This window comes from Salmo trutta, chromosome 37, assembly GCF_901001165.1.
Source record: "Salmo trutta chromosome 37, fSalTru1.1, whole genome shotgun sequence".
Classification (NCBI taxonomy): Eukaryota; Metazoa; Chordata; class Actinopteri; order Salmoniformes; family Salmonidae; genus Salmo; species Salmo trutta.
In genome coordinates this window covers 13,180,255-13,195,654 of record NC_042993.1, presented here as the reverse complement: position 1 = coordinate 13,195,654, position 15,400 = coordinate 13,180,255, and the positions used below count along the sequence as shown (strand labels likewise).

Genomic DNA, 15,400 nt, shown 5'->3' with positions numbered 1-15,400 from the left:
CTGATGGCTTTACAGTATCTGTATAAGGGCACAGGGCAAGACCCAGACACGGGAGGCAGATGGTTCAAGTCTCTGATATTTATTATAATCCAAGGGACAGGCAAAAGATCATAACAAGGTCAGAGTCCAGGAGGTGCAGAGTGGCAGGCAGGCTCGAGGTCAGGCAGGCGGGTTCAAAATCAAGGGTCAAAACCGGGAGAACTAGCAAAAGAGAGATAAGAAAAAGCAGCAGCACGGAAAAACACGCTGGTTGACTTGACTTGACCAGACAAACTGGGAACACCAGAATAAATACCCAGGGACTAATGAGGAAAACGGGTGACACCTGGAGGTGGGTGGAGACAATCACAAAGGCAGGTGAAACAGATCAGGGCTTGACAACCTGATAAATTCCAATTGAATAAGTCATGCATGGAATTTACAAAAAGGCCTAATAAACCTGCATGTATGACTACACAACTTTTGTATATAGTGCACAACCATAATAAATGTGTTTTTGTTTATATTCTTGCACATGCAGTTGTCAATTTGACTATTGATTATTGTTTGTTGCTAAAACAATGACAAAGTAAAGTACGATTAATATACATGAGGAAATACTCTCACAGAATTTTCAACACATTTTCATAGTAATGGCAATGGATGGAGGGATGATATTGGCTGTGGAATGCAATTTATGAATTACCGTTGCCTAGTAACATCCTAAACACCAAAGAATGCCATAAACTAACTTTCTAGCAAAGTTAGGTTTGTTTGTTAACCTCTAGGTACGTTTTGAAATGCAAAAGAAAAGTTTACTAAAGATTGAACATTAAGAGTGTAAATGCATTATTTTGCAGATCATTTTATTTTATAAAATGCACATTTGCTCAAGTAACTTGTTACTGTTGCTAGGTAGCTAGCTAGCTATTCACAGCTAAAAGCTAGCTAGCCACAGTAGCTAGCTAGCTATTCCTATGACGAGCTAGCTAGAAGTAAAATGTAGGCCTATATTAATTCTGTATTAATTTATATTACTTGAGCAGGGTAGTTGCAGGAAATATGTGCAACGTATTTCAAGACGCCACTACAAGACAACCAAGGACTTTAGCTGGGGGGCAGTTTGCCGGGATCCAGAAAAAGACATGGAGCTCTTGAGTGGTATATGGTATTTTATTAGGATCCCTATTAGCTGTTGCAAAATTATTCGTTTTTTTATGCAAGAATATAATTGCTCACTGTTTGTCGTGGGCATTTCCTGCCTAAGTTTGGCCACTTTGCCAATAAAATAATCATTAAAATAATCGGCAACATCAAATGGTTTTGTGATGAATAAGCCATCTGATTCGATGAAAAATGGAGTTGAATTTGTCTTTCGGTCCATAATTTCATTTAAAGTAATCCAAAGTTTTTTTCCATCATTCTTTATATAATTGATCTTGGCTTCATAATGAAGTTTCTTATTCTTTTTGTTGATTTTAGTCACATTATTTCTCAATTTGCAATAAGTAAGCCAGTCAGATGTACAGACAGATTTATTAGCCACTCCTTTTGCCCCATTTCTGATGGGGCAATGGATTGCTGTGTCGACAGAGATGTCTGTAAGCAATGGCTAGAATGGTACCTACACATTTTGATTGTTTGCATACTATTTGATTAATACAAGCCAAGATGTACACTACATATTTATTTTGACAGTGAAGCTAAAACTTTTAAGGTGACTCTATATTACAGCATTTTGGTTTAAGATCAAACATGTTAACAAGAATGTCACCTTCTATTTGAGGGTATTTTCGTACATATTTGTTTTACCATTTAGAAATAAAAGCACTTTATGTAGTGCTTTCATTTTATCTAGACCCCCATTTGAAGCTGTCATACGTATTTAGACAAATTCACTTATAGTGTATTACATTTAGTCAAACGTTTCTTGTTTGGTCCCATATACCTAGCACACAATGACTACGTCATGCTTGTGACTACACACTTGGTGGATGCATTTGCAGTTTGTTTTGGTTGTGGTGCCCAATAGAAATGAATGGTAAATAATGTATTGTGTAATTTTGGAGTCATTTTTACTGTAAATAAGAAAATAATATGTCTTTGAACACTTCTACATTCATGTGGATGCTACCATGGTTAGGGATAAGCATGAATGAATCGTGAATAATGATGAGTAAGAAAGTTACAGATGCAAAACTATCATACCTCCAATAAAATTGTGACTTCACCTGTTATTGGTAATGGTGAGATGTTAGCATGTTTTGGGGGAATCTGTAACTTTCTCACTCATCCTTATTCACGATTCATTCACGATTAGGCCTATCTGTAATCATGGTAGCGTTCACATTAATGTAGAAATGTTCAGAAACCTATGATATTCTTATTTACAATAAAAATGATTTGAAAATTACTCAATACATTAGTCACAATTATTTTCTATTGGGCCCAATATACAGTGCATTTGGAAAGTATTCAGACCCCTTGACTTTTTCCCCAAAAAATTCCCTCACAAGTTACAACCTTATTCTAAAATAGACTAAATGGTCCCCTCCCCATCAATCTACACACAATACCCCATAATGCAAAAACTGTTTTTTTTTCTCTGCAGATCCTCTTAAGCTCTGTCAGGTTGGATGGGGAGCGTCGCTGCACAGCTATTTTCAAGTTTCTCGATGTTCGATTAGGTTCAAGACCGGGCTCTGGCTGGGCCATTCAAGGACATTCAGAGACTTGTCCCGAAGCCACTCCTGAATTTTCTCGGCTGTTTGCTTAGGGTTGCTGTCCTGTTGGAAGGTGAACCTTCGCCCCAGTCTGAGGTCCTGAGCACTCTGGAGCAGGTTTTCATCAAGAATCTCTCTGTACTTTGCTCCATTCATCTTTCCCTCGATCCTGACTAGTCTCCCAGTCTCTGCCTCTGAAAAACATCCCCACAGCATGATGCTACCACCACCATGCTTCACCGTAGGAGTGGTGCCAGGTTTCCTCCAGACGTGACGCTTGGCATTCAGGCCAAAGAGTTCAATCTTGGTTTCATCAGACCAGAGAATCTTGTTTCTCATGGTCTGAGAGTCCTTTAGGTGCCTTTTGGCAAACTCCAAGCGGGCTGTCATGTGCCTTTTACTGAGGAGTGGCTTCTGTCTGACTACTCTACTCTATCCTACCTGATTGGTGGAGTGCTGCAGAGATGGTTGTCCTTCTGGAAGGTTCTCCCATCTCCACAGATGAACTCTGGAGCTCTGTCAGAGTGACCATCTCTGTCAGAGTGACCATCTTGGTCACCTCCCTGACCAAGGCCCTTCTCCCCCAATTGCTCAGTTTGGCCGGGTGGCCAGCTCTAGAAAGATTCTTGGTGGTTCCAAACTTCTTCCATTTAAGAATGATGGAGGCCACTGTGTTCTTGGGACCTTCAATGCTGCAGACATTTTTTGGTACCCTTTCCCAGATCTGTGCCTCAGCACAATCCTGTCTTGGAGCTCTACGGACAATTCCTTCGACCTCATGGCTTGGTTTTTGCTGTGACATGCACTGTCAAGTGTGGGACCTTATATACAGTGCCTTCAGAAAGTATTCAGACCCCTTGACTTTTCCACATTTTGTGACGTTACAGCCTTATTGTAAAATTGATTAAATGTTTTTTTCTCAACAATCTACACACAATACCCGATAATGACAAAGTGAAAACAGGTTTTTAGAAATGTTTGCAAATGTATTAAAAATGTAAATATCCTATTTACATAAATATTCAGACCCTTTGCTATGAGACTCGAAATTGAGCTCAGGTGCATCCTGCTTCCATTGATAATCCTTGAGATGTTTGTACAACTTCATTGGAGTCCACCTGTGGTAAATTAAATTGATTGGACATGATTTGGAAAGGCACACACCTGTCTATATAAGGTCCCACAGTTGACAGTGCATGTCAGATCAAAAACCAAGCCATGAGGTCTAAGGAATTGTCCCTAGACCTCCGAGACATGGAACGGGTAGGTTCGCTGGACCTTATTCATGGTTCCTTTGCGTGTAAAGGTGGTGGAATTAAGTCAAGGTCAGAATACGGCGTATCTGTAGACACACCTCTGCCACACCTTAATTTATTCATGTATTATATAGTGGGTGAATAGCATGCTATTCTCATACTTAAATTCATGGTCAGAATATGCATAGAGAAAAGCACATAAAAAGAGGATTACATTCTACTTACGCTTGCTTAACCTGGGTCAGAATCTGGGCCTGAGTGAATATGCTAATACTTGACACCGTCAAATGGGGGGACTAGATACATAAAGTGCATTAATTTCCAAATGGATATGTATGGAAACACCTTAAAATAAAATGTGACATTATGTACTGTCGCCTCATCTAAAACATTTGTCTAATCCAAAATGCTGGAGTATGGAGCCAAGTTAAAAGTTTTAGCTTCACTGTCCAAATATGGTACATTTACAGAGGAGTGTAATTGGGTCGGTTTCATTCATCCTTTACTTGCCTGTTCATTCATACCAGCAGGTCTCTGTGGATTTTTCTGTCCATGCATTCAGGCCGTTAAGATGGCAGAGAAATACGGAGTGTTTCCTACTCTCTCATGTTCCATGGACACATTTTATGTTGCGAACCAGCATTCAGGAGAGGTATAACATAGAGGTATGCATATGGCATGTTGCTGATTGTACAGCTGTATAGATATGCATCTTCATGTATTGTTGAACATTTCCATTACCTGTTTCTCCACTACCCCATGCACACTATTCAGCATTCATTGTCCAGCACCAACTCAGTCATATCACAAAGCCCTTTGGGGTGGTGTCCTGGACTAAGATTAATCTAAATCCTGGAAAAAAATGCTATTTCAATGGGAATTCTCCATTGGCCATGCTTTTTAGTCCAGGACTAGGTGTAATCTGTGTCCTGTAAATCAGCCCTTTGTGTTACCTGCATCATCCTCACCCTGTCAGGGCCAGGGCTAGTCAGGGCTTAGAGACTGATCGTTATAGGCCTACGACATAGGACTGTGAGAAGTTGATATCACCTTAGCCACCCTAATAATATGTTGACTTCTACAGGGAACCATTTGCGATGAGTGGTGTATGACTGCTTTCTGCAAACCATGTGTTCAAAGCCAAATGGTTTGTGAAGTCAATAAGGAACTAACTGACAGAGCCGGAAAGTGAATGCTGATCCCCAAAGTGTTGTCTCCCGCACCTTGTTATGAAAATGTTCATGAAATTGTTGCAGTGAGGACCCTCAAGTTTTTGTACAAGAAATGTATTATGGTTACATTAGGACTGTTGTCATCTGAAGACTATGCCTGCAAGTCAATAAACTTTTTATGTGAGCACAACCCTTTAGCCAAATCCTCAGCAGTAACAAAAAACAAGACATGGTACCATGTGACTGTCAGATGTATACAATGTGTAATATAACCTACAGTATTTTACTATTTATGATAACAGTCTGTTACATTTACATTTACATTTTAGTCATTTAGCAGACGCTCTTATCCAGAGCGACTTACAGTAGTGAATGCATACATTTCATACAATTTCATACATATCATACATTTTTTTTTTTTTTTTCTGTGCTGGCCCCCCGTGGGAATCGAACCCACAACCCTGGTGTTGCAAACACCATGCTCTACCAACTGAGCTACAGGGAAGGCTAGTTTTCCAGTCTGTTATTACCAGATTATGGCTAATTTAAATGTATTCAACTACCAGTTGTTTATATGAAAAGAAATGTGAAATACGTACTACACAAGAATAGTTCAGAAAGTTTCGTAAGTTCTTGAGTTCTTGTATTATTATTGTATTGCTAGATATTACTGCACTATTGGAGCTAGAAACATAAGCATTTCGCTGCACCTGCGATAATATCTGCAGATCTGTATACGTGACCAATAAACTTTGATTTGAAAGCCGGTCTTTGACTTAACCAACAAGCACCGAGTTCAATCAAAATACTAACAAAGTTACAAAATATCCAGTTAACCACAAGTCATTCCTGTGGCAGCAGGACTTTTGGACCATTTCAAATCAAATTTTATTTGTCACACTCTTCATAAACAACAGGTGTAGACTAATACTGAAATGCTTACTTACGGTCCCTTCCCAACAATGCAGAGCGAAAAATATAAATAATTGAAAAATAATAAGAGGAATAAATGCACAATGAGTAACAATGACTTGGCTATATACACGGTGTACCAGTACCGAGACGATGTACTTGTATTTGGTGGTGACTTTTTAGATCAACTTGACCTGGGCTGGGTTTTCGTGAATTTAGTTCCAATGGAATTATGATTTTAGTGCTACGATGCTTTTGGGAAACCCAGCACAGGTGCTTTTTATTGTATTGTCAGTGTACTGCTGAGGTTTCAGGGCACGGCCAGTGACATTACACTTATGCTGTGGATGCAGAGACGCATTTAGAAAGTCCATTTGTTTTAAATTCTCCACTATCTAACTGCCTGCAATGTCAAGAAAACATTGTCGGTACATTTCCACCTGGTCACTCCTCATCCCATGGGAATTTTATGTTTGTTCCGTTCATTTCCTCTTTTAGGACCGCTGTGAATTTGAAATCCTGCTCAGGACTGAAATGATTTTTCCAGTCTCCAGCAACCCCTGAAAGAACAAGGAGAATGTGCTTTAATTGAACAGTGAAATACATGGAAGCAAAGAGTGGTTGCAGTAGCCTATCACTGCATGATGAGAGAACATTATACTACTAGCAGCATTCTGGGTTCCTATCCCGCTGCTGGGAGTGATTACCCCCTATCTTGCCAGGTTCCACTACCTTTTCTAAGGAAGGGGGACTTGCTGCTATCCATGATCTCCTGTGGCACCAGGGAGTAGTTTGACATTGCGTTTAACTTCATGTTGCTGAAACAGCAGTGGTTGGCTACACGATCCAGAGTTTCTTCACTTAGGTCCCGACCAAGGAACCGTGAGAGGCGTTCCAGCACTCCCCGCAGGTCCTTCAGGAGAGAAACAGACATATGTTAGCAGTTTGGCCTGGGGTTAGCCTAGTTCACTATACATTAGTCTGGTCACGCAGGGTTGAGGCGGTTTGGATTGATTGGTGTTCTACCTTGACCATTTCTTCATAGGTAATGTATAGGATTCTATCTCCCAGATCGGAATTTCGCCAGCTTTTCACATGGTCTGTCCACTTCCCAAACAACACTGTGTAGATAAACAAATGTTAATTACAATCAAACCCAGTTACCCTCTTCTTTAGTATGGGCATCAAAAGGTCTCTCACATTTATTTATATATCCTAGCATTTTTCACCTTGGCCAGAGAGAAACTTATTTAGAAACTCATCAAAAGTCCCAGGGTCATCCAGGAAACTGGCCATCTTGTGGAAGTGAAATGATGACACCATAACATCTTTTGGGTTCCGGGTAACATAGATGACCTAAATGAAAGCAAATAAAGTCTTAAATATGAGTTCCATAGACAAACTTACAAGAGCCCAGTGTGATAGCTAAATTATAAGATAATTACATTGCATGTAGGCACATTTTTCCAATTGTTTTATTAATTTGCAATGATGAAGTCAGTCCATTAAACATACTGCAAGAGTCTCTTCAGTTGCTACTGTCTAGTAGTTGCTCTCAGTTCCTGGATCAGGGCCTACCTTGGCTTTGGAGGGGAAGAAGGAGGGGGGCATGAGATGGTAGGGCATATGAGAGACCATTGCCCGTGGAGAGGGCAGACGGTTCAGAACTAGGGCTGCTCGTGTCTCCTCTAGCCAGGGAACCCGGTCCCAGTTGGGAATAGTTTGCACTGGAGTAAGGTCTCCTCCATTTAGGACTAAAGGGACAATCTCTTGCATCCATGTGGTGCCTGGGAAACATTACCTTAATCAGTTATTGTAAGTAAGTCCTACTATAGTAATAAAAAACACACATTAAATTTTTTTTTTCGTCTGACAAGTTTTTGGGATGTAAAAATGTCCAACTGCAATGCCTGGGAGACTAAACTGCATTGGTGTAAACTACTTAAATAGTACTTGAAAGTATATATATATTTTTTTACTTATGTCGTTTTTGGGGGGCATCTGTACTTTACTATTTATATTTTTGACAACTTTTACTTCACTACATTCCTAAAGAAAGTATTGTACTTTTTACTTTATACATTCTCTCAGACAACCAAAAATACTACATTTTCAATGCAGCAGGGCAGGAACATTTTGAAATTCATCCACTTATCAAGAGAACACGTGTCATTCCTACTGCCTCTGGTCTGGCTGACTCACTAAACACAAATGCATATTTTGTAGATAACGTCTGTGTTGGAGTGTGCCCCTGGCTATCCGTACATTTTTTAAAACAATAAAATGGTGCCGTCTGCTTTGATTAATATAAGGAATTAGAAATTATTTATACTTTTCCTTTCGATACTTAAGTATATTTTAGCAATTAGATTTACTTTTGATACTTAAGTATATTTAAAACCAAATACATTTAGACTTTTACTCAAGTAACGTTAGTATTGTACTAGGTGACTTTCACTTTTATTTTAGTAACTTTCTATTAAGGTATCTACTTTTACTCAAGTTTGACAATTTTGGTACTTTTTCCACCACTACTAAACTGTAAATGACATGAAGCCATACTAACGTTATAGTACAGTATGTTCTTACCAGACTTTGGGTAGGTCACTGTGAAAATATCTTCATCCTCAACTTTAATTTCCTCCGCGTATTTAAAACTTTCAAAAGAGTGAGTTTCTTTCGGGCACAAAAGACCGTGATAAACGATATAATTTCCAGCATTCGCCATACTTAAACACAGTTTACAGAGTTAAAGTAAAGTATGCTAATTTTCGGTGAAAATAATGTCCGTGAGTGAGTAAAGTGGGAGGGAAGTGCATTCCTTTTTGTGTAATTTGTGCGCAGATGCCAAAACATTCTAACAATTCACCCAGCCAATAGCAGCATAATTCATTGACAATAATACACTAATAATAATAGTAATTAATAATAATTAAAATAATTGCTCATACTAATACTACTACTAATAATACAATAATACAAATGTTGAATAGATAGATTTGGACCCATCCAAAGATGCAGTTACAACACCAAAATTGGTTAAGTTATGTCATGTTTGAAAATTATGTCAAGTTGTTGATCCCTGGATTTGAAGAAGGTGCCTCAAAGCTGGCAGATCACACTGAGATATGGAAATATGTTGCATAAATTACCTGATTTGGGGTAAGTAATGGCAAACACATCGCTGTCCTGAACTTTGAAATCATTGGCATATTTCAGACTCTCCTCATTGTGAACCACAGTTGGTAACAAAATTCCATGGTGAAGAAAGTACCTGTCTGATGCCATGGCACAACTGGAACACACTCAGGTATAGCCTGCAGTAAAGTTCTGCCAGTTCAGCCCTGACCTAGAGGCATATTTTTAACGCATCAATGCAAATGTAAGAGAGGAAAGAATCCCTCCCCCTCTTGTAGCTCTTTCTTGCAATGGGGCCTTTGTCAAGGGCAGAATCACCCGGAGAAGGGCTTGAGATGGGATGGATGGCCCCTGCAGGAGCAGTAAACCCAATACAAGAAAGGAAGGAGTGTTTGTAAACCTTTTCACTGTCTCTGTCTATTCCCCACAGCCATAGGGTATGCAAACAATGAGACATTCCACCTAATGTTGCAACCATTACAAATAGGTCTACGTTGCCCATGAATAACAAGGAGAAGCACAGCACTCTCCATAATATTTGAAATACCTTTATTGCTATGGGATGATCAGTTGAACAGCTTAAAAAAGTGTGATGTGTTTCACCATGGCCTTCTACCTTGTTGCAGGAGGAGCTACCATTTGTCTGTCCAGAAGACTGAGTTCACCTCACTCCTGTTCCTTCACTTCCTTGCTTTCACTGAGATATGGTAACATTTTGCACGATAATGTTATTATGCATGAACTGAACAACTCTTGTATTGTGATGTAATGCACATTTTATGCAGCCAGGCCTAACTGAAATTGACTAGAAGATACTGTAGGTCAGTCATTGTGACTTGGACTCACTCAATGGAGCCTTTGTCCAGGGCAGAACTGTAAGTCTGGGGCAGAATGCCAGAGAGGGGGCCTACACAGACTATACTGGTCAAAAGGTTTCTATACAGACTAGACAACAGGTGTCCACACAGACTAGACTGGTCAACAGGTGTCTACACAGACTAGACTGGTCAACAGGTTTCTACACAGACTAGACTGGTCAACAGGTTTCTACACAGACTAGACTGGTCAACAGGTTTCTACACAGACTAGACTGGTCAACAGGTTTCTATAAAGACTAGACTGGTCAACAGGTGTCTACACAGACTAGACAGGTCAACAGGTGTCTACACAGACTAGACTGGTCAACAAGTTTCTATACAGACTAGACTGGTCAACAGGTTTCTACACAGACTAGACTGGTCAACGGGTTTCTATACAGACTAGACTGGTCAACAGCTTTTTACACAGACTAGACTGGTCAACAGGTTTCTACACAGACTAGACTGGTCAAGAGGTTTCTATACAGACTAGACTGGTCAACAGCTTTTTACACAGACTAGACTGGTCAACAGGTTTCTACACAGACTAGACTGGTCAACAGGTTTCTATACAGACTAGACTGGTCAACAGGTTTCTACACAGATTAGACTGGTCAACAGGTTTCTATAAAGACTAGAGTGGTCAACAGGTGTCTACACAGACTAGACTGGTCAACAGGTTTCTATACAGACTAGACTGGTCAACAGGTTTCTACAGACTAGACTGGTCAACAGGTGTCTACACAGACTAGACTTGTCAACATGTTTCTATGCAGATTGGTCAATAGGTTTCTACACAGACTAGACTGGTCAACAGGTTTCTATACAGACTAGACTGGTCAACAGGTTTCTATACAGACCAGACTAGTCATTTTAAGGCTAACTACAAGGTGAACAAATCTATTATCTCCGGCGTGAATTAGAAGTGGCATTCCGGTGGTAGGTGTGGAGCGTCAATTCTTCCGATTGGAAAGGCAATATGTGTGGGAATCTGGACACAAGAGTATTCATCATTCAAGGCGAAGTCCACTACTGTATAGACACCAAGTCACAATGGAAATCAGCAGAATTGGGCCCCACAGTACATAATAGGGTTTGTAGTAACAGTAGGTCAGGTGTGACAGCAAGTCAGGTGTGATTTGACTATCTCCCTACAACACCACACATAAAGCTCTCATACGAGGAGCCCGAACTACACCTCAATGTTGAGTACAAATTTGACCTCTATCTCCTGCCTTTTGTAGATATACTATACAAAATCTAATTAAAACATTGTCTATCTTATGTAATAAGCACACTGTGCGCAATCAAAAGTAGCATATTAAGTCATTTATTGGCCATTCATTCACCCCTCACTAAGTTTCCATAGAGTAGGATAACCCACTGCTACCATGTTTTACGTAGTCTTACGACAACATAAGTACGCCATTATGCTGCTTCAGTCATGTGACAAGTGCACCAACATTTGTATTTCATCATGTCGAATGAGATTAAGTTAATCTCTTTCATATCTGCAGTAATGCAGGTGAGCACACAGAGTAACAACAGTATTGTACCAACAGCTTAGATGTCAAAGTAGTTTAGTAACTGTACTACAACGCTTAAGAGGCATCCACTTTCATCCACTTGTTATAAATACTCAATCTACCGTACTAATTCAGCACAATAATAAATCATACATAAAAAAAGTAGTATCATAACATTAAAAAAAGTCAAATCATGAATGCTCACATTCCTGCCCTCTTTCTGAGCGATACAAAATGTATCTTTACAGGCAAAGTCTGGTTGAAAGGCCCTGTGTGTGTTAAAGACCCTCTTTGTTTGGGGTCGCAGCCGGTCTCAGTTGCTGTGCACCAGTGTGACGAAGAGGAAGAGAGAACAGAGGGAGACAGATCCAGTGAGCACCGCCTTCACCAGGAGGGCTGTCCAGCTCCCCAGCAGGAACACGTGGACAAACAACCTGAGAGAAGTTAGAGGACAGAGGAGAAAATTAGTAGGTGTCTATGAACAATTATTATGATGGTTGTGTAGCTATGTTTTATACCAATATGCCAATTGTTGACTACTATGTAACTGATTGCTGCTAACATCATATAATTACGATGGATTATGACATGAACTTGGAGGCGTCATTGTTTTCAGTACCATTTCAATAATGTATTGTTTCTATTGAAAAATAGGGTTTGGTCTCCCAGACCGTTACACAACTGTAGCTATCAGTGTTTATAATGACCTCTAGCGGTGTACAGAAAAACTTCAGTTCCCTCCCCAGAACAGATGAGCACTATGAGCTGAAATCCAGCTCTGTAATGTTGACCATTTCTACAGTATGCAGTTCCACAGTTCCTTTCCCTGGGTACGTTGAAGTATGTGATACTCACTCCATGAGGAAGGCCTTGTATACACACAGCCCTAGAAGTACAGTCACAGGCAGACGGAAGCTCTTCGGGAGGTCGTACCGCGTGAACATCCACACCCCTGCTGCCATGGCGATATAGTGCACCTGAATTAGAACGCGACATCAAATTTCCTTAGAAACTATACTTCTTCTAAGCCCTCCACAGGAAATGTAATGTTGATGAGTATTCATTATCTAAGTATTTATTGGAAGTCAAAATAAATTGCTATTTGATTCAGCAGTATAAGTGTCAGTGCAAGGGGACTTACCAGGCTGATGTTGGAGTCGAAGCTCATCTGTACGTACTTCCAATCAAACTCAATGCCTCTGGCACCCACCCATAGAGGTATACACCTGGATGACAGGGCAAAAGGATTAAAAACAAGAGACAGCATTGCAAATAAACATAATGGCAACTATACTAGTGAGCTTGGGTAGTGAATGACTATAATCTACACAGAAATGAAGGTGAATCTGGAATGCACCCAAAGAGATTGAAAGAGAAACAGCAGGTGGACATAGAAAGATAGAGAAAGAGAATGTACCTTGACATAATGAGCTCTGCTGTGGCCCATCCCATCGCTGCCACCATGATCTTGTACTCTCCCTTCCCTGCGTTCCTGTACATGACCAGATGCAGGCCCAGAAGGTCAGCTAGGTCCACCGTAGCCTTCATAAACTCACCAACAAAGTCATACACACCAGCTCCTCCCTCCCATGTGGGGAAGAATGTGGCTAGAAATAGCATCTGGAACATAGACATTGTTCATTTTATTTTTTTTATTTCTTGTTTTACAGGGTCAGCCATAGTAGTACGGCGCCCCTGTAGCAAATTAGGGTTAATTTGCTTACTCAAGGGCACATTTTCACCTTGTCGGCTCGAGTATTCAAACCAGCGACCCTTTGGTTACTAAACACCTGCCGCCTTAGTAGGATACATATTAACTAGTAATAACTAATAACTAGTAGGCTACATTAGTAATCAAGTAGTTTTTAGTCTGCATCCCAATGTGATCGATTATCAGTTCCTTTGACAGAATGATGATACTTTTATTGCTTTTCAGAAAACAGACAGTTTGGACAGTCAATGCTCACCTTGCATAGCTGCACACATAGGTAGGTAGCTCCTGCTTGAACACATCTCCAGAATGCATTGTATTCTGATCTATAATATGGATAGAGAGACGCATCTGTACACTAGAATGGTTTGAACATGGTTGCCTAGAGTGGCAGGAGGATTGGCTGACCTCTCAATCTGCTGACATTTCCATGTAGATTACATTTCACCCTCTACAATATATATATATATATATAATATTTAACTAGGCAAGTGAGTTAAGAACAAATTCTTATTTACAATGACCGCCTACCCCGGACGACGCTGGCCCAATTATGCGCCGCCCTATGGGACACGGCCGGATATGATACAGCCTGGATTCGAAACAGGGACTGTAGTGACACCTCTTGCACTGAGATGCCGTGCCTTAGACCGCTGCGCCACTCGGGAGCCCAATAAGGGTGACTAGCTAGTGAACAGATCATTAAAAAAATACATGTTCAGTAGCTAAATGTACGGGGTCAACTAACAAATTAATCTAATGCAGTTTATATAGTATGAGAGGTGCTGATATTTACAGTCCACTGCACTTGTAGGTGATAAAGTAGGGGAAATAAGCCAAGGCAAAGCAATTCCCGAAATGAAATAGCGTCATATTGCCAGGAAGTCAGTCCAACACTGGCGAATTCTCCAACGAGTCTGAAGGAATGAAGACATGATAGCTATTAGCTAGCAACAATTATTGACACAATATTAGCTTGCTAACGTTAGTTATTTAAGATTTGAAGCATTGGAGCTGATAATCTGAAAGTAACGTTACTTGCTAGCGTTCTCTCTTCCTGCACACTCAAAAGGCTGATTATGTGCAAAGCCTAACATATTTATTCCACTCGTATTGTAAATTGAAACCTGTTAGATAAGTTAAATCCATATAAATAACACATGTCTAAATGAAGATCGGCACGAATCATTCAGAAATACCTGTATTTACTCAGGTTGACCGAGGGATTATTGAGATGCTAATGCTGGTTTGCTAACTCGTTGGATGAAGGACGGAAACTAGTTTTCCACTAGTTACGACAGCCACACTGTCAAAATTGGCTGTATCGTAGACAATTCATAAAATCAAAAATGTGCGTTTTGGTATTAATTTAGGGTTAGGCATACGATTAGCAGTGTGGTTTGAGTAAGGTTCCAAATCAGATTTTAAGAAGATACATTGTAGAAATAGGCGGGATTAATAACTGTGTGGCTGTGGTAACTAGTGACGAGTCGGAAACTACCAAAGTCCTACCTTTAAATGATTCCGCTATCCCTTGATGTCTCCGATCCTATCGTTCCGCTCGTTTGCTAGCGTTTTAGGACAGGCACTCAGAGGGTCCTATAAAACAAATGGACGGAACGACAGAACGGAGTCACCATGGTTAACCGCAGGGCAGAACTTCGGCAGTTTCTGCAAAGATTGTTTAGTATGAAAAGGTTTAAAATCTCGGTGGTTTCTGCTGTTCATGCAACGAGTAAATAGTTCATGCATCGTCGTTGACATGACAAATACAACTAATGACAATGTATAAGCTTAATGATATTTGCAGCACTATAGCTAGCCTGAACATCCGCTAGTAGGCGCTATTCTCCACTGACAAACGACGTTAGCAATAATAGCGCCAACTGGTGGCAGCAGGGCTACACTATATGTAGTAGTCTAACGTCATTTAGTTAATAAAGGCCCAGTAGTCAAAAACGTGATTCTGTTTGAAAAATATTTCCAAACTATGAGCTTGGAATAGTACTCTGAAAACTGTCAAATTATGATAATGCCCTTTTAGTGTAAGAGCTGTTTGAAAAGACAGCCTGAAATGTCAACCTCTTTTGGTGGGATGACGTTTTGGTCTGCTCTTGCTAAGAAAC

At 40.2% G+C, this 15,400-nt stretch overlaps 2 protein-coding genes across 3 annotated transcripts; both read right to left on the bottom strand.

Moving 5' to 3' along the window:
- Positions 1 to 5,228: 5,228 nt before the first annotated feature.
- On the bottom strand, positions 5,229 to 9,345 carry sult2st3 (sulfotransferase family 2, cytosolic sulfotransferase 3). 2 transcript variants are annotated; one of them, XM_029736709.1, is made up of 6 exons: positions 9,195 to 9,345; positions 7,621 to 7,829; positions 7,272 to 7,398; positions 7,069 to 7,163; positions 6,775 to 6,955; positions 5,229 to 6,602 (listed from the first exon to the last, which is right to left on the bottom strand). In XM_029736709.1, the coding sequence occupies exons 1-6, from the start codon at positions 9,328 to 9,330 to the stop codon at positions 6,487 to 6,489; spliced, it is 864 nt and encodes a 287-aa protein (XP_029592569.1). In that variant the 5' UTR covers positions 9,331 to 9,345; the 3' UTR covers positions 5,229 to 6,486. The 2 variants fall into 2 exon arrangements, with proteins under 2 accessions (XP_029592569.1, XP_029592568.1); XM_029736708.1 differs by lacking the exon at positions 9,195 to 9,345 and adding an exon at positions 8,632 to 8,890.
- Positions 9,346 to 11,351: 2,006 nt separating this feature from the next.
- On the bottom strand, positions 11,352 to 14,720 carry LOC115177087 (transmembrane protein 147). Its single transcript, XM_029737579.1, has 7 exons — positions 14,474 to 14,720; positions 14,071 to 14,191; positions 13,531 to 13,600; positions 12,981 to 13,183; positions 12,705 to 12,789; positions 12,419 to 12,540; positions 11,352 to 11,997 (listed from the first exon to the last, which is right to left on the bottom strand). Exons 2-7 carry the CDS (start codon positions 14,145 to 14,147, stop codon positions 11,877 to 11,879), a joined length of 678 nt encoding a protein of 225 aa, XP_029593439.1. The 5' UTR covers positions 14,148 to 14,191; positions 14,474 to 14,720; the 3' UTR covers positions 11,352 to 11,876.
- Positions 14,721 to 15,400: the final 680 nt, after the last annotated feature.

What these genes read in the sequence shown, in the direction of transcription:
- sult2st3 (XM_029736708.1), bottom strand. Translation starts at nt 8,770, where the DNA reads ATGGCGAATGCTGGAAATTATATCGTTTATCACGGTCTTTTGTGCCCG. An exon ending in AGTGACCTACCCAAAGTCTG is followed by an intron (nt 7,830 to 8,631) that starts GTAAGAACATAC and finishes AATGTTTCCCAG; the next exon opens with GCACCACATGGATGCAAGAG. An exon ending in GTCCCCCTTCCTTAGAAAAG is followed by an intron (nt 6,603 to 6,774) that starts GTAGTGGAACCT and finishes TTGTTCTTTCAG; the next exon opens with GGGTTGCTGGAGACTGGAAA.
- LOC115177087 (XM_029737579.1), bottom strand. Translation starts at nt 14,147, where the DNA reads ATGACGCTATTTCATTTCGGGAATTGCTTTGCCTTGGCTTATTTCCCC. An exon ending in TCGACTCCAACATCAGCCTG is followed by an intron (nt 12,541 to 12,704) that starts GTAAGTCCCCTT and finishes GTTCTAATTCAG; the next exon opens with GTGCACTATATCGCCATGGC. An exon ending in TACAAGGCCTTCCTCATGGA is followed by an intron (nt 11,998 to 12,418) that starts GTGAGTATCACA and finishes AACTTCTCTCAG; the next exon opens with GTTGTTTGTCCACGTGTTCC.